At 37.0% G+C, this 25,428-nt stretch overlaps 1 protein-coding gene across 2 annotated transcripts in view; it reads left to right on the top strand.

Moving 5' to 3' along the window:
* The window catches only part of LOC114523993 (RIMS-binding protein 2-like), a 55,360-nt gene that overhangs the window by 27,209 nt on the left and 2,723 nt on the right, over nucleotides 1-25,428 (top strand). The window contains exons 4-22 of one of the 2 annotated variants that reach the window (XM_028545082.1): nucleotides 10,910-10,999; nucleotides 11,740-11,859; nucleotides 12,229-12,312; nucleotides 12,540-12,629; nucleotides 12,966-13,088; nucleotides 13,630-13,734; nucleotides 14,333-14,585; nucleotides 15,076-15,261; nucleotides 15,391-15,558; nucleotides 16,682-16,860; nucleotides 17,361-17,472; nucleotides 17,609-17,629; nucleotides 17,880-17,957; nucleotides 20,593-20,811; nucleotides 21,301-21,491; nucleotides 21,628-21,709; nucleotides 22,020-22,310; nucleotides 22,792-23,687; nucleotides 23,830-25,245. In XM_028545082.1, the coding sequence (XP_028400883.1) occupies nucleotides 10,910-10,999; nucleotides 11,740-11,859; nucleotides 12,229-12,312; nucleotides 12,540-12,629; nucleotides 12,966-13,088; nucleotides 13,630-13,734; nucleotides 14,333-14,585; nucleotides 15,076-15,261; nucleotides 15,391-15,558; nucleotides 16,682-16,860; nucleotides 17,361-17,472; nucleotides 17,609-17,629; nucleotides 17,880-17,957; nucleotides 20,593-20,811; nucleotides 21,301-21,491; nucleotides 21,628-21,709; nucleotides 22,020-22,310; nucleotides 22,792-23,687; nucleotides 23,830-25,245 (4,704 nt within the window). The remainder of the gene's footprint in view (nucleotides 1-10,909; nucleotides 11,000-11,739; nucleotides 11,860-12,228; nucleotides 12,313-12,539; nucleotides 12,630-12,965; nucleotides 13,089-13,629; nucleotides 13,735-14,332; nucleotides 14,586-15,075; nucleotides 15,262-15,390; nucleotides 15,559-16,681; nucleotides 16,861-17,360; nucleotides 17,473-17,608; nucleotides 17,630-17,879; nucleotides 17,958-20,592; nucleotides 20,812-21,300; nucleotides 21,492-21,627; nucleotides 21,710-22,019; nucleotides 22,311-22,791; nucleotides 23,688-23,829; nucleotides 25,246-25,428) is intronic. The other variant, XM_028545083.1, reaches the window with a different exon arrangement.

Below are 25,428 nucleotides of genomic sequence, written 5' to 3'. Positions count from 1 at the left end.
TCCCTAGACCAGCGGTATGTTCCGGAAGTTCGTCAGACTCCAGTTTTCAATAACGAGCTCAGAGGCGGCTTTCAATAACGCTTCATTATTTTAAAATGTCTTTAGATTTCAACAGTCTCGTTGAGGAGTTTGACGATGCAGACTTCTAGTTTGTATGTATGTATGTAAAGTCTTTATTAGAAATTTAGCCACAACAAACGTGTGACTTTACATGGATAATTATGATACAATATGTATAAATATTTACATTATTCTATAAATTGAAAAATTTCAAGTTTATATCAATCGTGTTTAAAAATTATTAAAAAGGCATCTATTTACAAAGCATCGTTTAAACCTTTCTGTTTTAACTTGGGGGAACTTGGTTTGTCTGGCAGACTTTGTACAAAGAAAACCTCCAAATTTTTAAACTTTATAGTAAAACGTGATGGCTCAAAGAATACGCATTATACGATACAGACTCTATAAGAATGCATGGTCATTTTGTTCTGTCAGTTATTAATAATAACTTGATCGAGTACAAGGTTACCCAGAATAAGCAAAGACTAGATTTCACTATCATATCTATCGTACGATTCTCTACGATTCGCCATCTCTACTCAATCAATCGATCTTTTTGTTTACAAGAAAACATTCTAGACACATTCTGTAATACCGTATGATATAAACATCTTAAATCTACCGATGATAATACGATAATTCACTTTAGATAATGAACCAGCCGTAAACTGAACTGTGTTGGATATGATTATACCCTGCTGTGTGTATGCTTTCAAATCACTCAACATCATCTAGAAAAATGGGTAACCTGACGTTTAGTTTATTAGAATTGTACGACGAATAAACAGACAAAGAATATCTTAAGATTACTAAATGAAACTAGTCACAACCTCAATATTCAACACTAGCAATGACAAAGTTCTGTAGCCATTACCCGACAGGAAATGAATGCAGATTACCTCACACTGAGCTAATTTCCAACAACGTAAAGTCAAAACAACACTAATAATATTACAACGACCTCCTCAAGTTAAACAGACGAGGAATATCTTAGTTTTTCATTCAAGGAATCTCTCTAGTTCTTCATGACCTCCCTAAATAAACCGATGAATGTTTGCAAATGAATTGTCTAAGATTTCTCGTAAGACTTATGTTGGTGCAAACGTAATGTACATGTATCGTGTGATAAGTAAAAAGACAAACACAACCTCAATATCCAGTACTGGCAAAGACAAAGCGCTCTTATACATAATATAACAGATAAAGCTCAATATTATATCATTACTCTAATCTAATAATCATAACCTGAAAGCTTAACCTACACTGTTATTTTGAGGGAGTTATTTTAACTCCTAAAATAGGAGTTACGGAAAAAGGTACAGAACAACTCACTTTTTGGAGTTAAAAGTAACTCCAGATTTGGAGTAAAATATTAACTCCGTTTTTGCAGTCAGAATAACTATCATTTAGGGGTTAAAATGTAACTCTTAAAAAGGAGTTAAGCAGTGGTAACTCCACTATCGGAGTTATATTATTTCTACTTTCAGAGTTCTGATGCAAATTGTATTTGTGTATTGGATTATTAAACTAAAAACATTAAAGCCAAAGGTTCTCGTAGTGTCATATTGGTAAATTTATCTCACAAAATTTCTTATTATCAATTCACATGCATTTGTATAATATTGTGAGTTGTATATTTGAAAAGACAGATCAATACAAAAGCTCTGAATTGCTATATTAATTGTCTGAAAGGATCACCTTTTCATAGCCCACTTTTAAATAATTCTAACATCAGTTGTTGCTTTTAACCTCAATAATACTCTTCCTATACCCTAAATTATGAATTACCTCTGAAAGACTTTGATTACTGTAAATTTTAAAGTGATAAAATGACCTATTTAATATTGATTTTTGCATCCGGCCCGCTTGAAATGCATCCGGCCCGGTGTGAAATGTGAATAAAACGGCCAAACCAAAGCAACGTAAGGCTAAAATGTGTAAAAACCTTTCCGGAAAAGGCTAAAAGTATGTTAGAAATAAAAAACATACCCGAAAAACGTCTTAGTTTGGATTTTTTACTCCTTTTTTCGCTGCTTTTTACGTTGTTTTTCTAGTCGATTTGCCCGAATTTGCCGTGATTTAGTTGCTATGGTAACAATATCTGCCATTTCATTGGCTGTTTCCCGACTAGGATATCCTTTTAAGGAGTTGTTGACGTATTAAAATTCTGAAATGGCTTGTAGCATTGTAGATTGCAGAAATTATAGTTTTTATATAGTTATTTGCTAATTTTTTTGCTTTTTTGTGTTTCATGAAGTCAATAATGTAAAGGTAAAAAAATAAACACGTTATATACCGCAGCTTCAGCCCGGAGGCAAAAATCTGTGCTCTCGGTCTCGAAAACTTAATCCCTCGGCCTACGGCAAAGGTTAAAAAATAAACACATTATATTTTACCGGCAGCTTCGGCCCGGATACAAAAAACTGTGCCGACGGTCTCGAAAACGGAAATAACGACCTCACAGCCAGAAATAACATATATAATCAATAGATCATCGTCAGCCCTGCCATTTTTCCCTATTTTATGGGGGGAATGGCTTTGATATACAGATGAACAGAACAGCCTTATAAACTTGAACTTAAAAGTTAAATGCCGTAGGAAGAAATTTTATACATCGGGATGAAGAAAGCGATATAAGTTAAAATATAGGGTTTAGAAGTCAAATTATATTAGTGGCACAAACATTCGTAATTTTTACAAGCCTTTTCCGCCTTTTTCACTCCAGAGTTAAATCAATTCACGTTTATAAGACTAAAATTTATAATAAACTATTAACCCGCTCCTCTTGTGCACGCCATTTTGAATTTTATTTAACTCCAAAAAGAGAGTTGAATTTTTATCACCCCCAAAAAAGGGTAATAGGTGAGTCAAAATAACTCATAAAAGAGGGTTAGATTGCTTAACTCCCCCAAAAGGAGTTAATTCTGCATAGTTAATAAGGTCTAAAAATTATTAACCCCTCAAAGAGAGTTATTTTTACTCCAAAACTATAGTTAAATTTTTAACTCCACTAAAAAAGGATAATGGGAGAGTTAAAATAACTCCCTGAAAATAACAGTGTATATAATAAGTATATAGCTGCTAAGGCATTATTGGTCTTATTAAAGCGATGATATTACTATAATCAGGGGAATTTTATAATAATCATTTAAACTTTATATAAATTTCATAGAAACCTTATAACTATGATATCGCTAGTAATGTTGGAACATAATCAGGAAGGATAACTTCATCAGCTATTATAAGTTGCTGTTAATAAGATCAGCATAAACAAACTAACTGCATCATCCGGAAATTCGTCAGACTCCAGGTTTCAATATTGAACTCAGAGTTGACGCTTCATTATTTTAAAACTGATGTTGCTAGTTATTAGTTTATATTTGTGAGGAATTTGCTATATGACGAAAGAGAATTATAGTTTCAAATTGCCATGTTCTGCTACGCAAACGTTGCTCCGTGTTTTGCCTGTAATTTTATACGACATTTTCTGGTTCGTTTTTGTCTCTTGTAAGATGTGAACCTTGTTTGTCTGCCAGACTTAGTACAAAGAAAAGTAGAAAACCTGCACATTTTTAAACTTTTTAGTACACTTCACTCAATGCCTCAAAGAATACACATTATACGTTACAAACATCTAAGTTTGGTCATTTTATTCTGTTAGTTATTAGTAAAGACTTGATCGAGTAAAGACTGCAGTGAGTCAGTGGCGTAGCCAGCCTGACGATTTTGTCCCGCCATGTAAATATCGAATTAAAATAATTATTCATTTCTTTAGAAATTTATTGTTTTCACAGTCAATGAACACGAAAATATTAGCATAGCAGGACAAATCGTCAGGCTGGCTACGCTACTGACTGCAGTGACTGATCCAGGGTAAGGCGGAATAATAATAAGAAGAAGAATAAGTAAAGACTAAATTTCACTATCATATCTATCCTACGATTCTCTAAGATTCGCCATCTCTACTCAATCACTCAAATCTGTTTCTCTACAAGAAAACATTCTAGGCCCATTCTGAACATTCTGTAATACCGTATAATATAAAACGTTCTATGTATAATCATGCTAGAGCTACAGAAGATAATACGATAATTCGCTTTGAATAATGAAACCAGGCGTAAACTGAACTGTGTTGAAATAATATGATTAAAACCGGCTGCGTGTGTGCTTTCATGTGACTTAAATTAAAAATCACTTCACATCATCTAGAAGAATAGGTAACACCTGACGTTTTGTTTATTAGAATTGTACTAGGAACACATGAAGAGAAGTATTATCATCCTGTTTTTGAATAAAGACACGTGTCTGTGTAATTATTTAGTTTCACATTGAAAAGTGTTGAATGAAAGGTAGTATTCGTTACAAGCTGTACTTTGTCGACTCAAAATGGTTCCATCTTTTCCGCATGTTCTCTTGGTTCTTGGTATTTCGTTTTGGGTAAAAGCTGACGGTCACGAGGCGCTCATTTACCAGTCAAAACAAAACTGACAATATTACGACGACTTCCTCAAGTCATACAGACAAGGAAGAATGTTTTGAGGTTTCTAAGTGAAACTAGTTACAACCTCAATATTCAATACTAGCAATGACAAAGCTCTCTTCTGTTGCTATTACCCGACAGGAAATTAATGCAGATTACCTCACACTGAGCTAATTTCGAACAACGTAAAGTCAAAACAACACTAATAATATTACAACGACCTCCTCAAGTTAAACAGACGAGGAATATCTTAGTTTTTTATTCAAGGAATCTCTCTAGTTCTTCATGACTTCCCTAAATAAACCGATGAATGTTTGCAAATGAATTGACTAAAAAAAAAATAAAGCTCCATATTATATCATTACTCATTCTAATAATGATATTAATTTATTCATATATAGTCGCTGATTAGGCAAGATAAAATAAATACATTCCAATATAAACCAAGGAGCAACGTTGCAGTGCATTTTGAAAAACTTCGCATCAAATGTGGTATAACAATTTCCTGAATTTTGATTTTCTACAAGTTAGTTATCCTTTTTCGAATAGACATACACCTGTTCAGCACTATGCTGGACTTCTAGACACGAAAGCCGGATTTATATTCCGGACACGCAACCATACTTTATAGAAATCTCTGTATAAAGAAGATCGGATGATTAGCTATAATTAAACCATTTGATACTTGCTGGCATTCATGTTATAGAAAAATGTTTGTATTTTGTTTGTGCTGTAAGCTAATATCACAGATGTTACTTTGGAACGGCTATATAATGTACTATAGCATAGTATTGTCCTATACAATTATACAAACGTTATATTTTAGCCCTGTTTACACTACAGACGATTTATTAGCACACCGCAGCTAAAATTCGTACCTATATCCAATTTTATCTATGCTCAGACTACCAGTACAAAGGCTGAGCATGGATTTTAACAATGCTGCACCAATGAATTAAGTATAATGTAAAACAGGACTTTTCTTTTGGTTGTTCATCACAGGTATATGAATGCTTCAAGTGCCCTTGAATTGCACTATGGAAATTAAGTACACGAATATCGTGTGATAAGTGGAAAAAGCTAAGACAGAACGTCAATATTCAATACTGGCAGTGACAAAACGTAAAATATGGGATATTCAAGGATATATTGGGATAAAGTTTCGATCGAATGGCTTTCGTCGGGACAGTTAACATTCATTACAAGCAGTACTTTATCAAGTCAAAATGATTTAATCTGTATATTCAAGTATTTTATCTGTTGCCTACACTGACAAGCATTTTGTACCACTAGCTACCGAGAATGAATAATCTTACGATAAATCACTTCGTATAATGAAACCAGACGCAATCTGAGCTGTGTTGGAAAGATATAATTATAGCCTATTGTGTGCTTTCATGTGACATAATTTAAAATCACTTCACTTGAGTCTTGATATCATCTAGAAGAAATATTCGCTAACGTTGTAACGAATACAACCCAGTCGCTTATGTTACCTTGTCTGAAACTTTGCGCATGACCTTTAGTTTATTACAATCGTACTAGAAATATATAAGAAGTAAATTTACATTGTCGAAAGAAATGTTGTCTGTTTTTGAATAATTACCAGCGACTGTTTAATTTTTTATTTTTACATTAAATAATAGTCCAGCTTACCAGTAGTTGAGTTTTTTTTTGTCTTGCCGCTTGTCTTTAGTGTTTTGTTTCCGGCATCAAGTATGACGCAAGGACAATAATATATAAGACACATATTTTGCTGGCATGTATCAGACAAAGGGAGGCATTCATTCATTGAAAGCAATGCTTTGTCAACTCAAAATGGTTCCATCTTTTTTGTATGTTCTTTCTGTTCTTGGTATCTCGTTTTGGGTAACAGCTGATAGTCACGAAGGACGCACATTTACCAGTCAAAACCACACTCACAATATTACAAGGACTTCCTCAAGTGAAACACACAAGGAATGTATTTTGATCGTCAACGAAACAGATTTGTGGTTTCTACAGGAACTAGGTCGAAATAAGGTTATTCATGTTGTACAACTTGATCTTCAATTCACCTCTAAACAGAACAATTCCACCATTAAGAAGTGGAGCTGGCTGTGGACAGACAATATCGGTCATAATATCTTGGCATTGCTCGCAAGAGAAGTCATTGAGAATAGTGCTGCCCATGCTGGGTTGGCTTGGGCTCTCGACGTTGGCAGAAAAACAAGTGGATTGCGTGTAAGTGATAGTCCTGCCGGATGTGCGGCATCTAAAAAATCACCAGAAGATTTTCTTGCTAGTGCTCTTTTGAGGCAACTGTCTTTGGTCCAGGAGAAAGAAATTTGTTTCAACAAAAATTCGAGTCAAACCACGCAAAAGAGATGCTGCAAGAGTTTTAACAATAATCCTCATTGTTATGTGAAGTCAGATGAATCTGAATTCGTGCGCACAATTAAATCGATGTTATGGGTGATTTTTTACGGCCAACTTTTATCTATGCCTGTGTTATTCTGTATTGGCATCACATTATTAGGCAAAAAGGAAAAAAAGAACGATGGTTATTACAGGTTAACGGAAAGTCCGATGTCATTACTATCCATTCTGCGTCTGTTGCTTTGGGATGGTTTTGGAAGAGTGAGATCTTTTGTACGCAGGAGTTTGTTGTTGGTAGTTGTCTTCCTGTTGTGTTGGAGACTGAAATTGTTCGATCACACTGTTGGCGTTTTTCTTCATGTGTTTTTTGCTTTTTCGGTGCTGTCTATGCCTTTGTCCATCATACATTACCATGCTGAGAATTTTTTTGAGGGAATTGACTTCTCAGACGTATTGCATTTATTTCCTAATGTAAGTGCAGCATTTTCTTATTTTAGTTATGACATAGATATCTATTTGTTGCGCAAGGCTAAATCGAAAGTCATTGGTTTAGTCACGTTGCCTTTGAACATAAAACTGTGGAAAAAATCGTTGATTAGATTTTCTGAATCTGTCAAGTCCTCTAATACATCACGATGTTTTGTACGGTGTAAAGTTCTGCTGTACATTAAAGTTGTTTTTCTTTGTTTGGTTTACATTCCGGTTGTTTTTATATTGCAAGTTGCTTTAATGTTTGCATGCATCTATACTTTACTTTTTTCAATTTATCGTAGGGCCTTCCTCGGCGGAAGGAGGCGACAATTTGCAGTCTTCTATATGTATTTTTTTAATATATTGTTTTTCTTGTTTCCAGCATCCGTTTGTTTTCTATTCACGCCTTTCATTGTAATTGGGTTGCTCTCAGGAATAATTCTCAATATTGTCTACTTTTTCCCTTACATTGTTTACATATCAATTCTGACATTTTACTCCTGGATGTTTTGGTCATCTGTTGAACAACAATATGTCGTCTTGATGAAGCTGATTTATGATTGCAACATGGATTACAAAAATAACAATGACAACAACAATGACGCCAACAATGACTCCAACAATGATCTTAACAATGAACTAGACAGTGACAACAACAATAACAACAATAATGACAACAACAATGACAACAACAATGACAACAATAATGACAACAACAATGACAACAACAATGACAACAACAATGACAACAACAATGACAACAACAATGACAACAACAATGACAACATTAATGACAACAACAATGACAACAACAATGACAACAACAATGACAACAACAATGACAACAATAATGACAACAACAATGACAACAACAATGACCTTAATAATGAACTAGACAATGTCCTGAAGAATGTGATTTGTTCATACTTGAACATTGTTGATAATGACTCCGGCAGTGGAGGAAGTGGTGTGTTAGATGAAAGTAGTAAAATTGTGTGCGTGGTATCAAAGGAACTCTATGATGATATTAGAGAACGCCTCTTACCATACCATGTGAATCTTTTTTACTTCGCGTTAAAAGTTTTCTTCGCTTTACTTTTTTCTTATTTTATTCTCACTCTTGTTCGAGTTCTTCAAGCCAGCGATGTTTCCCCAACAGTCCAGTTGCTCACAACGTTCAGCGTGAGTGCTTTTCCTTACATTATGAATATTGTTGCGGCGAAAAAAGGAGAAGATCAGAAAGATGCGTGGAAACAACAGTTGAAACAACGAGTGAAACCATTAGTGAACAAACTGGCGGATGCAAAACCTGAATTACCTGAGACTGAATTTAGTATAACCTCTAGCTATCATGACGAACTTTTGATGGAACGATTATTTGAACATTTGATGCAACGATTGAAATCATTAGTGAACAAACTGACGGCTGAGAAACCTGAATTACGTCGGACTGAATTGAGTTTACCCTCTAGCTATCACGACGAACTTGCATTAATTGAACATTTGATGCAACGATTGAAATCATTAGTGAACAAACTGACAACGGAGAAACCTGAATTACGTCGGACTGAATTGAGTATACCCTCTAGCTATCATGACGAACTTGCATTAATTGAACGTTTGATGCGACGATTGAAATCATTAGTGAACAAATCACACCAAATTCGTGTAACAAACAATGAAGATGACGATTTAATCATCTACGAGAGTAGCGTTTAGTATAAACTCTTCTGAAACAATAAATCATCCAACATGTCTTATACTTTTACTTTTAGCAAGTGATCTCTCGCCGAGAGAACGGTTTAAATAACGAAGACTCTGACCCCGTCCAGGCAAATCCATACATTTTTAATAAAAATGTTACGTTACACAACGTTGCTTAAATCAACGGGGTTTTGAATTTTTCCTAAAGGCTCGTTTACACTTGCGATTTTTGCTACGATTTTATGTGCAAGATGTAAACGAGTAAATAGTTCCGAATGCTCTGGGGCCGGTTGTTCGAAAGGCGATTAGCTTAAACGGTGGATAAGCCAAAGTTTGAAACTGCTCTCATACATCTTGTGAATGATTGAACCTGTATCTTATGGATTAAATATGTTTGAAAATTGAAAATTAAACTATTTACAGCGAAATAGTTCAGCTCAGTTGTTCAATAAATAGATAATTTTGTTTTCCATTTTGAACTTATCCACCGTTTAAGCTATCAACCGGCCCCTGATGTATAAGGGCTCTATTTTGAACATCAGTAAGTAATTCACCCGTTTACATGTGGGCCTACCAAAAGGCGAAAATCACACAAAAAATTGCGGCAAAAATTGCAAGTGTAACGAGCCTGTGTAACGATTCATCTGACCGATGGAACAATGTTATTGGTCAGCAAACTATGAGTTGATTATTTGATCAATATTTCCAGTTCTTTTCGTATGTTCAGATCACTTGTAAACCATGTTCAGATAATATTCTTGAAATGTTCATGTTTATGTAATTTTTAATATTGATTTTCAAAGCGTAGCCTAGATAATGAGTATAAATGGTAGTACGTATATTAGCCTTGTCAAAGCGATGGCATTACATAATAGGGGGAATATTAATCATGGGAAACATTGAAACTTCATAGAAACTTCTAACTATATATCAGTTTGTAATATTCGAATATAATGAAGAAGGATAACTTCTTCAGCTTTTATTAACTGCTGTTAATTAGATTTGTGTTTCATATAAAATGAATAAAAATATATCAGAAAACTATAACTGCTGATGCCCCCCCCCCGTCTTGCGCTACCCTGTTTGAAATTTTGCTGAATTCTACTGAGAAAGATCTCTTTATATTCGCTTACCAAATACATCAAACTACAGGGAATGTAATCACTCTAGCGTGTTTTTTGAAAGCACTTTTTCAGCCCACATTTTCGGTGTACTGGATCGAATCTAAAATATACACTGCACGCATATTCTGTGTACTTGATCTGAAGCTAAACGACCGCATGCATGTTCTGCGCGATCTAAATTAAACGTTTGTACGTGTATCCCTGTGCACTTGATCAAAACTAAACGACTGCGCCCATATTTTCTGGACTCGATCTAGTTAATATATTTCAAAATTTAATTTAGCATCAAATGTGGTGGTATAATGCGGTATAAAAGTGTTCTATAACCGTATAGAAACACAAGAAAGAATTTTTCTATTTTATAATATAACTCAATAAAAAGATTTTGTACAAATATTATAATTCGATTCAATTACAGATTCTCTTAAATTAATTCGTCAATTTCGACGGGAAAAGTCCCGTGTCTCTATACAGTTATAAAAACATGCTTCTCGACCAATCAGCACGTGCGTACTATAAATGTTATGTTATAAAACACTTAGAAATTGCAAGTTAAACATTCAGAAAATACAATCCAGTTGAGTATATCTCTGATCTTATGATACACTGGATAGAGCTATGCGTATTGAAAACAGAGCCATATTTAACTGGTAGGCCCCTCAGTCATGTATTTTCCCACTAAAAGTAGACTCTATTTTTATGTCTTTACTAGAATGGAAGTGCTGATGAACTGGAAAAGATTGTTGAACAAACGTCTAAAGAACGTCTTTTGCTTGAAAAACAAGTTTCTTCAAACGTCGAGGTTAGTGACTCGTGTTAAGTAAACAGTGCATTGTGTTTATATGTTTGGAAAAGTCTATTCTTTCATAAAAGATTTATTCAACGTGCACAGCTTTCTTATTAAAATTGTTGACTGTATCAAAACAACCCTATATTACAAACATTTATCTTTCTGCCGTATCTTCCTCTCTGAACAAACTGACCTGTAATTCACATATTCCCCTCTCAATCCAAACATTGCCCAAAACGTCTCTTCTAACATTTCAACATCAACTCAAATAGAGATATCCCTAACACATACACACTGACGCCAAGCTCTTGAGAATGTCTATTTTTATTGCAGATGTATCTGTTTTAAACCATGCAATATTTTTCTAAATATCTCAAACACCTACGATTATCTTAATACATACACCTCCGGCATCTAGAAAAAGTATATACAGACACCTTTCCAGTAATATCTCCAGTAGTATCTATGATAGCTACTGGAGACCTTGTGTAGTTTTACATACATCTTAAGCCGGTTTTCCACTAGCGATATTTTTTGCGCGAAGCGACTTTATTCCTTTATATTTGAGCAATTTGTTGCAGATGGTTGCAGTTGAGAGCTCTGAAAGAAAAGTAAAATGTCGCTTCGCGCGAAAAATATCGCTAGTGGAAAACCGGCTTTACTTCGTAATTCGCACATCGGAAAGTAAGCTTCTTCACTACGGTTCTCTTATATGCATGTGTGTTGTATAATAAACTTGATTCCTTGTTTAGAATTTACGAGAAGAAATAAAGGATATCAGCGCTCAAAACACAAGACTAGCAAATGATAACGATATTTTAAAAGAGGAAGTGTGTAAACTGCAAGATTTTAAATCAAAACACGACACAATTGTAAGTTTTGTTTATATTATTGTAAAATAACTTGGTTAAATATAGGTTTGATACCTACGTTCCTTGCAATTTACAATACCTACGAACAATAATTATATATGAATTTCCTGTTGTATAATTGTATTCTTATCTGATTATATCCTTAATATATCCTTATTATATCCTTATTTGTACTATTACTTCCTCCATGCACGAAGGCCCTCACGTCGAAAGATCGCGAAGTTCCATTGTATAATTTAAAGGGGTCATTATCATTGCGATGATATTCGTCCTGTAAAGATATTTGAAGAATCTATCATCCTCTGACAGGATATCTTTGGTTAAAACTCATATATTTTTCTAATTCATGGTTTTCTTTGTGAATTTTAGTCAACTCGACTGAAAGAAGTCCAGGCACGCAATGAGAAACTGGAAAATGCGTGTTCGGAAAAGGACAAGTGGTTGTATAAATTGGTAAGTTTGATTTTCTTTTGACACCTGGCTCGAAACACGGGCCTACGTTATTGGTTCTGATGTTTCATGTCATTTTTTAGCGGTAACTAAACTGGTAAATATCGGTTCATCTAAATGAGCGAGAACGCCTGAAAATGTAAAATATCAGTGTAAAACAGTAACTGCGAGCCCCCTTAAGCATACTCATATAGTTTTATGCAACTTACTTATCGAGGTGTTGACTTTAGGATTTAGAAAAGCAAGCGTTCACTGCAAAGAACAATGCATTACAGAAGAAAAACAACGAGTTGTTATCCAAAGTTGACCAGCTTAACCAGGTATCCACTGCCTTGCATGTCAATCTTGCAATCAGGTATCACTTGCAATCAGGTATCCACCGCCTTACGTTAAGAGACTTGCGTGTTATTTATTCATGTGGCTAAGCCTGTTGTTGCGAACTTCACTTGATTGGTCCATTTTGCTTCCGGTGCAGCCAATCATAAACAATGTTTACAATTCCGATCACGGAATATTGGAGTTCCCATTTTTCCCTATCAAAACGAATAGACGGCATTCGGGAAGCATGCAGCACCCTACTGTTTCTAGTTTAAACCATTCCTCTATATTAAATCCAGAACGAAGCGATCACATTTGAAAGGTGTCTTCAACTCTAGGTTGAAAGAGAATGCTCTCATTTAAAAGAGAGTATCCAGACATTGGAAAACGAGAATCTTGCGATGAAAGAGGAGAATGTGAAATTAGGAAACGAAATCAAAGACTTGTCCGAAGTTAAAAAGGTATAGTTGCTTTATTTGGTGGGTTTACTGGTTACGGTGTACTAAATAATTTTATCATTACCGTTTCACGTTGGGAAGTTTTGTTAAAATTTTGCTTTGGATAATTTAATATAAGACAATATAACCAGGGAGCAGCGTGGCAGCGTCTTCAAACAACTTCGCATCAAATGTGGTATAACAACTGCCTAAAATAGACAAAAAAAAACGTCTCGACGTACTACATACATACTAAGTCTCCTGACGAAGGCTCTCAGGTCGAAACGTCGAGAAGTGTTTTGTCTATTTTAGGCAGTTGTTATACCACATTTGATGCTAATTTACATGGGATCATCAAATGTTTTCTGGTGAAGATTGATTATTTTCATATCTTCATCCCAAGAGACGTACAAGCTATGACATGAATTAGAAACTTAAATCTGTGAATTGGAAACTAAATAATTATATTTTTCTTCAAAATTTTTTTTCTTGGAATCTATGATTTCTGTCGTATACAAACCGCATGAAATGTGGTAAAAATTTATGTATTCATTTTCATTTTTAGGAGGCAGAACAGTTAAAGCTAGATAATATGGATTTGGAAAAGCAAAGAGAAAATGTTTCGTTGAAGCTCGAGGAAAGAGATCAAGAAATTTCATCTCTTTATGAGGTATGAAAGTCCGGTGAAATGAGGCAGATTTAGCACGAGCACGTGAGCGTCAAAAACGACGTGAAAATGGCGAATAAATGGCGTGATGCGTCTATATATGCATGGACATGCCACGTCCTCATGCTAAATCTTCCTATTTTAACATCGGCGGTTCGGAAAGATATTAATGACATAATGACAGTTATAATGAACTTTTTAACTGATTTTAGATATCTTTCTAATATTGATTCTTAACGTATTAATATAGCTATTAGCACAAGCTGGAGGGCCACTTGTTTTAAAATCAGTTGATCATACTGTTCGGTGTTTACCCTCGATAAATAAAGTTGATCTATCTATCTCTGACAGTATAAACAGGGCTTTCATAAAATAGCGTTACATGCAGATATCTCTCATTTTGAAAAATCTCACTCGTCGCCCAACTATGATCGTAGACGTTGTTTACTTTTCCTCCCCAAACTTTTTCTGTCTTTGAGAATGTGGCCCTGTATAAAAAATAGTCTTTTGAACGCTTACCCCCCCCCCCCAAAGAAAATAACATCCCCACCCAGAATGCGTTCAAATATGAAAGCAGATAAACGTATGTGATAAACTTCAGGCACAAGAAGTGGCTCAGAGAAATCATTCAGCAGAAGTGAGTGGTTTGGAAGACATGGTGCGCCGATTGAAGGAACAAAAAGCGAGGAGTATTCGTGAAGAAAAGATAGCCGAATCTCGTCACACGACAAGTTCAGTGTTGACGTCGACACCAAAAGACAGCAAGAGTACCCAGACCTCTCGTCCGTCATCCCCGGTCATGTCACCAATAATACACAACGGAATACATGAGTTGCAACGAGACTCTCAAAAAGGTAAACAACAAACAGATGAACACCAGGGGCCGGTTGTACGAAAGCTGGATGGTGCTAACCACACCGGATAGCAATTATTCAACCATTTTACACATGCATGCATGAAAAATAATTAAATAACAGCTTGGAGGTAACAGTTATGAAAGAGATCCCCCAACGTAAGAATACTAAGTTTTAATTTAGGTTATGCCGCGGAAAACGGGCAATTTTAGGGCGATTGATTATTTTCTAAGCTCTCAAACATTGACTTGATTTTGACCAAGTCAACTGTATTAACTGATCGGATTAAACAGAGGACTTAAAGTTTGTTTGCAATCTTTCACATGTAGGTTTTTTTTTGTTTTTCCCGGGTTTTTTGACTTTGCTGACTCCAAGCTTGAAATCTGTTCACTGAAACAGACAAAGATATGTGGAAACACAGGCCTAAGGTTAATGAACAGAAGTTCCCAAGCACATATGCGAGCAATCCTATTTGGCTTTCTTGTTTTAGACGAAGACATAAAGGGTACCGATGATGATTCGGGTCAGGAACTCCTAAATGTCCCGTACAACGGAACGAGTTCTTCGACTAGTTTCGATTTGGAAAAAGCGGGAACACGAATTCAGCAGTTGGCTGCTTCAGATTCTGACGAGATTGATTCTAATTTTGTGAAAACCCAGAAACAATCGCCCGTGTGTGAGTAATTTTAAAACAAAAGCGATTCTGAACGGAGCCTTGAAGATTCACTTTATTTTCTGTTTTCATCATCAACTAGTTTTGTTAAGCAGCGAAAATTTATGGAACATTTTTTCTTTCGATTTTTAGCTTCGGAGATCAGCGAGTCTTCGGAGCCGAGTGTCGAAGATCAGGCGAGCGAGGAAGATAAAAGTTACAGCGCGGATGTGAGCCAAGCCAGTGATGTTGAAGAACTTCGTGTCAATAAGACATTGCAAGATGACGAGCAAGAATCAGACTTTTACGATCCCAGAGACGGTAATAAAAAGTTAATAACTAACTTAATTATTTCGTGTGTCTGCGTCTGTCTAATACACCTGATTCAATTATGTTTATGTGGCGCTAGGATAACTTGATAGTTGGTATATGGTATAATAATTATCGTGTAAGTGGCATCACGTGGTGGCATAAACTAGTTTAATTAAGGTTAGCTTTACGTAATATGGAAACTAAGGCCTGTTTTCCACTTCAACCGTATCGTATCGTAACGTAGCGTAATTCTGTTTCCGAAGTATTCGACCAGAACTAATGAGTTTAAAACAATGAGATACGCTACGCTTGTGATGCAAACACGATATAATGAGTGAAATGAGTGTTTATATGATCACTCTTCCATCCCGGAATCCCGCTTAGGGCCTGTTTACATGGAGCCGAGTTACCCGGCTAAACGAGTTACTCGGCAGGACCGAGTTCTCGCCTGTTCTATATATTGCATGGATATCTCGGTTGACTGTTTATATGGCGCATCCGAGTAACTCGGCGTGCCGAGTTCTCGGCAAACTGTGCCGGGTTCTCGGCAAGGCGAGTTACTCGGTTATACCATGTAAACACTTTGCAACGGGAAACTCGGCTAGGCGAGTACAATATTCGCCAAACACGCATGCGCGTTTACGTTTCATTTACCACCATTGTAAAAACCTTTTTGAAATTTCGCGCCCTACATAGGAAGTACGTCATGTAATTACAATGTACCGTAACAAATGGCGAGTTACCCGGTTCCATATAAACACAGTACCGTTTTGTCCCGGCAAGGCGAGTAACTCGGTTACCCGGGTAACTCGGCTCCATGTAAACAGGCCCTTAGACAGAACGAGAAATTGCCATATAAACACTCCATTCCACTTGGCCGAGATGTTTCGCGATAAACATACCTTCGGAGCATGTGTATATATTGGCGTATATTCGTTTTCTACATTAAAACATAACGTCTAATGAACCTGTACTAAAAAATGAACTCCATATAAACACGCCATCCCGCCTATTGCAAGAACTAGCCATTGCAATTCTTGGACTTTCAAATGCATTTTAGAAATTAACTTGACTTCTAGAAATAGTACTCGACATGTGTTATAAACCCAAATCTTTTACACACGTTGTGTAGATCCTGATATTTACATCGGAAGTCCGCTTCAAAACTCTCCCGACTTGGAAGAAAAACTCTCCATATTCATCGCTAAGTACAATTACGATCCAATGCTATATTCTCCTAACGAGAACCCAGAAATGGAGCTCGCTTTTCAAGCTGGAGATTATCTGTATGTTTACGGAGATGTCGATGGGGTATGTGATCGTAGAAAAACTCGCATTGATCAAAAAACCATTCTGATGAACGGTTTACAATCCTGGGGACGGTTGTTCGAAAGGCGTTTAGCTTAAACGGTGTACTTCCATTGACAATTAAATTATTTACATCGAAATATTTCAGCTCATGCAGTTGTTCAATAAATAGATAGTTTGGTTTTCATTTTTAACTTATCCACCGTTTAAGCTAAACGCCTTTCGAACAAATCTCCCCAAGAATATATTGTTTTCAACTATTGCAGGCTGATTAATTGTATAAAATTGTAGTTGATTCAGTTGTGAAAAAGATTGGCCAACTGTATCGGCGTTATTTTGCAGACACGAAAGTTCGTCCAAAGTTAACCTAATTTTCATGCACTCAATATATTAAACCTTTTAACATTGTTTCTTGACCGTTTTAAATTCACAAAGCATTATTTTCGTTATCGAAGTGCCGTCATCATCTAATTTGGAATGACATATTTGATGTTTTGAAACAGGATGGTTTCTACGTGGGTGAGCTCATGAACGGCGAACGCGGTCTTGTTCCTTCGAATTTTGTTGAACAAATCGCAGAGGAAGAGGCCATTTTGAAAGAAAGCGATGACTTAGGTATATTGAAATGATTGAATTGTTTGTAATCGCTTGTCTTAATCTGCTAAAAAGTGTAATTTTCATGTCAAAACAAACCTCTATAATCTATATAGATTCTTAAACCTGGATTTTATTTACATTGTTTTTTTTTTAGATGCTGATTCTGATAGCGAAGGTAAAGAAATGTTAAATAATTGTCAAAACCTTTTTGCTGCATATTTTTGTGTACTCTCTTTTGTCTTTCGTTTGTTTGTTTGTCGCCTTGTTTGTTTATACCCACATTCTAAGTTAAAATGAACTCTAAAATGTTTTATGCATAGGACACGTTTTTTACCTTCGCCTAAAATTTTAACCGCGTGGTCTATTTTAACCATAACTTTCTACTGAAAGCCTCTGCTAAACATTTTGTATAAATTTTCTAAAAGAAGACAGTTCAGAGGACGAAATAACGTTAAAAGATGAGGATGGCGAGAAGAGAGTAATACGACCGAAAGCATTTTCGGGTAAATAGTAAGAAAATTATGATTGATGTAAACTGAGTTGGATCATAAAATCTTAAAGATAAGTTCAACTATAGTCAGGTATTCCAGCGTTAAATTAGATCAGATTGTTTAAAGGTTAGATTGAACATAAACTTCGTGAGCATAATAAATTCACGCACAATTCAGATAAAACCTGTCATCTTATAAATTCAAGAATTAACCTATTTTAATTACCTTTCCCTATATGTCAAAGATTTAAAGCTAAGACTGAATTCAGTTTTAAACCTCCAGAAAGTCTCTCGACTAATTCTCGAGAATTAATTGCTATTTGAAAGTTATTACAAATTTCACGTAGTACTTATACCTAAATGTTGATTAAAGTTTTTGAACCTGTTTTCAACCACTCTGACAACATGTGGTGGCAGTACACAGCCAGAAACGCGCAAGTTGCAGCAGGCCTGCTGCAGACTTGATGCAAGTTGCGATCATCAAGCCGATATCAGGATGCGTTCGCATCGCTTGCTCCGGCTTGATAATATCAAGTCTTTTGCAAGTTGTTAACAGACTTGATGCAAGTTGTGAACTGCAGACTTGATGCAAGTTGTGAACTGCAGACTTGATGCAAGTTGTGAACTGCAGACTTGATGCAAGTTGTGAACTGCAGACTTGATGCAAGTTGTGAACTGCAGACTTGATGCAAGTTGTGAACTGCAGACTTGATGCGAGTTGTGAACTGCAGGCTTGATGCAATTTGTGAACTGCAGACTTGATGCAATTTGTGAACTGCAGGCTTGATGCAATTTGTGAACTGCAGGCTTGATGCAATTTGTGAACTGCAGGCTTGATGCAATTTGTCAAAAAGCGAAGTGAGGAAAGCGCCTTATGAAGCTTCGTATATCCACCATTTTAAACAAAAAACAGCCAAACGGTAGCCATCGAGGTTGCCATACTTCGGTAGAGACTTCGGTTTTTAATGTTTCGTAAAATAACAAGCATTTTAACACTTGTGAGATAAGTTTTGACTGAGCAAAACAAACAAACAAAATATTTTTCTTTAAAATAGTACATACACAAAGCTTCAATCAGGCGTCTTCCTCGTTACAGATTTCTCTTAAAATTGGAAAGAAATTCAGTAACGAATTTCATATTCATATCAACGATGTCGATGAACTTTACTCAGTCGTTCATGTATTTTGTTAAGCTTTAAATCATGTATTTTCGTGGCCACTTTTTCAAAAATCAAACCAACTTTGAGCTTCTTCTTTGAGATTTCTTTCTTCTTCGCTTTATTTGACTTTAGCGGGGATTTTAGTTCGCACTTCGCACTTGTTAAAAACTTGAAATTTTGTTGACTCAAAATGAGACAAAAACAACCGAACTTGATTACGTATTAATATCTTTGTAATATTTCGTCCAATTGCAACGAGGATTGATGGCGAGTGCATACGCGCTTATCCAGTCAGATTAAAGAAACGTAACGATAGTATACGTCAGCAGTTGTTCCTAAATTTCAATTTTAATAAAATTTATAATTATTTGCGACTTGCGAGAATTTTTCTACAGCTGTCCATTTCAACTCATCTAATTTTATCGATTAGAAATAGCTGTATGGCTAAATAAAGCAAAATAATCTTTTTGATTTAAAATACAAAAATCTCCATTGACAATATTCATGTGTAGAGCAATAAAATAATCGAGGAAACTGCTTTTCACGGCCGAAGCGACTGAAGTATAGCGAACAATAAACAAACCTGTTATAAACTGTGAACCTCGTTGTGAACAAAACAAATAAACTTGTTATCAAGTTGCTATAGCAAACGGCAAATATCAAGTTGCACCAAGCCTGATTTTAACGACTTGCTTATCAAACTTGTCAGGACTTGTTAGCCACAACCATGCTGCAAATTGTTTGAACAACTTGCAGCAAGCCTGTAGATAACAACTTGCCGCGAGTCTGATTTTCTCAACTTGCATCAACATTGATGTGCTCACAGACTTGCTGCAAGTTGTTCCATCAGACTTGTTAAAACTTGATATCGACAGACTTGATTCAAGTTGATAAAACAAGTTGGATCAAGTCTGCAAGTGACAGCTTGCAGCAGGCCTGGTTTTCTCAACTTGCATCAGCATTGATGCGTTTATCAGACTTGATGCAAGTTGTTCCATCAGGCTTGCTGCAAGTTGACATTTGCAGACTTGATGCAACTTGTTTCATAAACCTGCATCAAGTCTGCAAATGTCAACTTGCAGCAAGCCTGATTTTACTGGCTTGCTGCAAGTTGATGACGTCAACAAGCTTGCTGCAACTTGTTGACAACTTGCAGCAGGCCGGTAAAACCCGCAACTTGCAGCAAGTCTGTGGCGTTTCTGGCTGTGTAATGTTTGTGTCTGCGAACATATATTTCTCCACCTTTTGATAAACCGGTGAAGTGTTTTTTCGAGTAATTTTAAATCGAGTACTGTTATGTTAAATAAAGTTTTCCACTTCTATGTCGAAACCACGTCTCAACCTGCAGTAATAGATATGAATCATGTAAAACACCGAATACATACACCTAAACATTTAAAAATGCGAAGAAAATGGAAGCATTTTGAGTATAACATGTCTATATACATTGTTTATTAAAAACATTTTTAAACGTTATTCTATTGTCAGAACGTCGTCATGAGATGTTTCGATCATCTCTTGATCACGTGCTCACTGAACAACTCGATGACATCCGAGAGTCTGAGGAAGACGACCTGGGAACGAGTTACCTCTCCGAGGACGAGCTGGGAAACCGGAAAAACCAGAAAAACAAGAGCAATAAACCGGAAGCGGATCAGGTTTCTAGCGATGGATTGGATTCGATGGATTCTGATGTCCCAGAGCCACGTGAGTTATCAGGATTTCATGATCTTATTATATATTGCTAGGGTAATATTTCAATTTTTTGAAGATGTCATCAGAAATCATAAGATCATGAATGACGCATCTCTTTTCCTATAAAGGAATGAAACATGTCTAAATCTGGTTATCGAATTAACATCTGATCATAATCACCCAGTGTAACATACCTTTCAAAATAATCATGCACATAGCAACTTCTCTACACAACTTATTGTCATCGTCCAGTTTGCTTCAACAATTGCCTAAAATATATAGAGCCTGCTTTACACTTTCTAAGAATCTGGGATTCTCTTTGTGTGAAGTTACTAGTGCGCAAAATGCTTTGCCTATTGGAAAATAAGCTAGCTGAACCAGGCCTAAACTTCCCTACGTTTCGACCTAATCATCTTCACCAGAATTAGTAGGACTGTACTTTTGACGAAGACTATTAAAACCTCGCTCGATCCTCTGTAATCCTTATTTTACCCCATTTAGGCGTTCCATCACCGACTAAACTCTCTCTGGATCGTCAGTTTACGAACAGTGCATTAATAAGCTGGCGAGGAGCGCAACTGCCCAATGATGAAATCCAGGGATACAATGTGTATGTCGACGGGAAATTCAAGACCCAGATCAAAGGAAGCAAAAAGACGAACGTCGTTGTGGAAGATATCAAACCCACCGAGGTATGGCACTGATCTTATATATACACTGGATATAACATCCATACTATGGCTTTGTTTTTTATCGATAAAGTTAATTTGCGTTCAACTGTGCTACTATGCGCTTACCGGCTTACGAGAAACATCTTTACATTTCCAGACATATCGGGTATCGGTGCGAACGAATTCGGTCAGCGGTGTTGAGTCACCTGATACCGACGCTACAATGGTTTTCGGTCCAGGTAAGTTTCTCTACGAGTACGACAACAAGATTCGTGATTCTCGCGTGTTGTTTGCTTACGCCATCAGCCAAAACTCGTAATCGCCGAGCTTTTGAGTACGGGTTTGTTTATTATTTCTTGCTCAAAAGGCCAACGACTACGAGTAAGAGTTTTAAAGACTCTCCTAGGGGACAGGCACTTTTGTGACATCGATGATAACAATTTTCCCTGTTTCTGATTCTGATTGGCAAGGCACATAAAGATATTTTCTTAAATTTTTTTTTACTGAGTATTTGTAGATTTCATATACTTCTTACGTCATTGCATACAGATGCCACGTTGTCGCCTAGCAACCTCGATGTAACCAAGATCACAGCCACGTCAGGAGAGCTTCAATGGTTACCATCTCACAGTTGCTACCAACACGAGATTTTCTTGAATGAAACATTACTGGAAAATGTCAAAGCTGGTTGTTCATCTTTTGCGATGAACGATCTTTCTCCTTCGACACAATATCACATACGAGTGCGGACAGTAATCCCTGACCATCTTGAAATGTCTGGGGGTAAACTCACAGAGAAAGATTTAAGTGCTGAAGTGGAGTTCACAACGGCTGATGGAGGTAAGACTATAGTTATATATAGCTTATACAGTTAAATAATTGAATGGATCTAAACGTGATGGGCCTCTCTGAGTTACCAATCGGAAAAGCTGAACAATTAGCTTGATCACAGTGGAAATCGAATCAGCGACCTTTGGTTTGCTAGCACAATGCTAGTTTTTCAGCCTGTCCTGTTGGTAACTCGAGAGGTAGAAAATTATCCTTTTGAACATCGCAAATTCAGCATGACATTTTAAAAGGCGGTTAATATTACCACGTATATTTGAGGGGAAAATGGTTGTTATATTCTCGACGTTATGATTTTCAATGCCACTCATTGTGTAGAAGTTTTATAAAGTTCTTTGCAGGGCTACACTTTGCCGCTGAGATGGGACGGCAGCTTGTAATGCAGACTGTCAAATGTTTGGCCTTGACGTCTGTTGTAGGTTACAGTGAGAACTCATTCGTTTAAAATGTTGTGATAATACTTTTTCTCTGATAGGATTACCAGAGCCTCCTGTTGATCTTCGACTTTCCCAGCGGACGTCAGAGAACGTGGTTCTAACTTGGTTACCAGTCACTCTTTCTCTCGATGGCTACTCTAATGGTTATAAAGTGAGCGGTTATAAGATTTACGTAAATGATATTTATTGCACGGAGATTGTTTCTGCCTGTGTGGACAGCATAGCAATACCAGTGGAAAAACTGAGAAATCTCGGAAAACGACACGACTTTTCGCGCATGCGCTTTGTTGTTAGAACGCTGTCCGTACTAGGCGAGTCTCTCGACTCGAATGCTGTGGAAATTTGGTCCGAAGATCATGAAATAGAAGATAGGACTTGTGGGAAGGTGGAAGGAGCTGTTTTAAGTAATTCAGATTTTCCTAAAAATATTGATGAAGGCAATTTATTGAGTGATGGCAATGCTATAGTCTCAAGTGATTTGGCCAATTCTTTGGAAGCGAACTCTACAGCATTAAAAAGTAAAAACAATTCTGAATTGCCGAAAAACAGCGTTGGAGAAAGCTGGTCTGATAAAGAAGGTACAAGGAACCAAGGCGCCTTTTCAAGTAATGAAAGCGATCAGGAAGACAGCGGCGACGGTCTTCACCAGGCCACGTCGAGTAAGGATTCGACTTCGGAAAGTAGGACCAGTAGGAAATCGAATGTTTCCGAGGTTACCGAGTTGAATTCAGGAAGTAAGGATGACAACGAGAACGTGAAAGATGGCGGACTGGGAAAAGATACGACGAATGCCGCCGATGTTCCTCCGACGCTTGTCCGAAGACCACCAATCGTCAACCGGTATGACGTTGAAACGGAAAGTGAAAGTTATAGCACGGAGTCTAAGACCATGGACACGGAAGATGAATTGATTGAAAGATTTGAGCATTTTGAGGTATGTTATCTAATTTGAGATCCGTTGACACAATTTGCTGCGAATTCGATTTAATTTTCCAGTTTTTCCCGGGTTTTATAGTGCAACGCCACGTACCTTAATTCTGTCTAGCGTTTCAAATTTCATAACTTTATTCATGTAGATTTCGGGTAAAAACGAAGTCGACGTCGCTTATAAAAACGACGAAGACTATAAAAACATGAACGAATTACCCGAGTGTGATACTCTCAGCGGTAACCATCCAGAGACTAAAGAAAACACTTCGAATACTGAACCATGCGAAGGAGAAGATATCAGAAGAAGCGATGGCATTAATACAGATTCTTCACCACAGAGCAATGGAATTTCACAGAACAATTTAGGTACAGATCATCGCTCCTCAGGGAGCGAGGCTGATAGCGAAAAAAAGGAGGACAAGAATCGCTCGAAAGATTTTCAAGCATTCATTCAGAATGCGGTGTCGGATGATATGGGCAGTGGGGCAAAGGGGAGTGGTCCCACTCTGACTATCGGACCACCGCATTCTGAAAGCGAAACGGATACAGAATACGGGCCACCGTTATCTGTCATACACGAAGTTGATGAAGATAATCTCACCGAAACAAACAGTCCCACCTCACAAGATAAAACCAGTGATGATGAAGCCACTCTTTGTAATAAACAACTAACCTCTCTCCCGGATGACCATTCTAGGAACTCGGATATTACTGGGAGTCGGAGCCGAACCCTTACGTCCGATGACGAGGGTTTCCGAACTGAAGACGATGTTTTGGATCTCCTTGATGGCGAGGATGATGCTATGATTGATGAGCCTAAGGGTGACAATACAACATCTACGACAAAGAAAGGACAAAGTGCGAGTACATCTAGGGTTGATAAGGGTAATTTTAGAACTACGAGTGATAATCGAAATGACATCGATAATAGGACAATTGGTAGTAATGATAAACAAACCATGGATAATGCTGGGATTTTGAGGGATAGAAGTGTTCAGGAAGATAAAATTGATGGGGTTACCCAGGAAAATGAGACAGACTTAGATTCCGTAAATCTCACGGAAAAGGCAAGCGGCAATACACAGGTGAGATCTGATGATAATAGTTCTAAGGGTGAGGAAGTTACTGTCAACTGTCACAATCAAGACAACACAGAACCTAATTCCGATGGAAATAAGACAGAAGACGAAGAGTCGACTGAAAATATTAGCGAGTCAAGTTGTCCCACAAGAGCGTCTTTAAGATCAGATAGTTCTCTTTCTGAAGAACCTCCTGCAGCTGAAAACGCTTTAGAGGCCATCATAGCTACGCTATCCTTTCCCGACAACTGCCGGGGCACGGTGCAGACTGGAAGCGATGGTAACGAAAACATTCCGAGTGGTTCCGAACGAACGTCCGAAGTCGTTTCCGCCGAGAACAGATCCGACTCGGAAGGAAGCGAGGTTGCTTCGGAACAAGTTCGTTACTACATCGCGTTGTATAGATATGACCCGATGACTATGTCGCCGAATGTGGACGGAGCTGACGAAGAATTGCCATTCAATGAAGGAGACATTATCAGGGTGAGTCAGCTTCAGAATCATTGTGGGAAAGGGATTGAATATACAAGTATTATTTAGCAGGATTCCCGGTTGAGCACGACAAAGGTAATAATTCATGTTCAAATCCTAAGTACTCGAACTTAATCCCTGAGATTAAGGTTAGATTTGGAATTAACTCCAATCAAAGATAATCTAAGACGTAAT

Source organism: Dendronephthya gigantea, unplaced genomic scaffold (genome assembly GCF_004324835.1).
Source record: "Dendronephthya gigantea isolate DGI-Jeju-01 unplaced genomic scaffold, DenGig_1.0 000029F, whole genome shotgun sequence".
Classification (NCBI taxonomy): domain Eukaryota; kingdom Metazoa; phylum Cnidaria; class Anthozoa; order Malacalcyonacea; family Nephtheidae; genus Dendronephthya; species Dendronephthya gigantea.
Note: the sequence above shows the minus strand (reverse complement) of the source record. Positions and strands in the feature narration are given on the sequence as shown.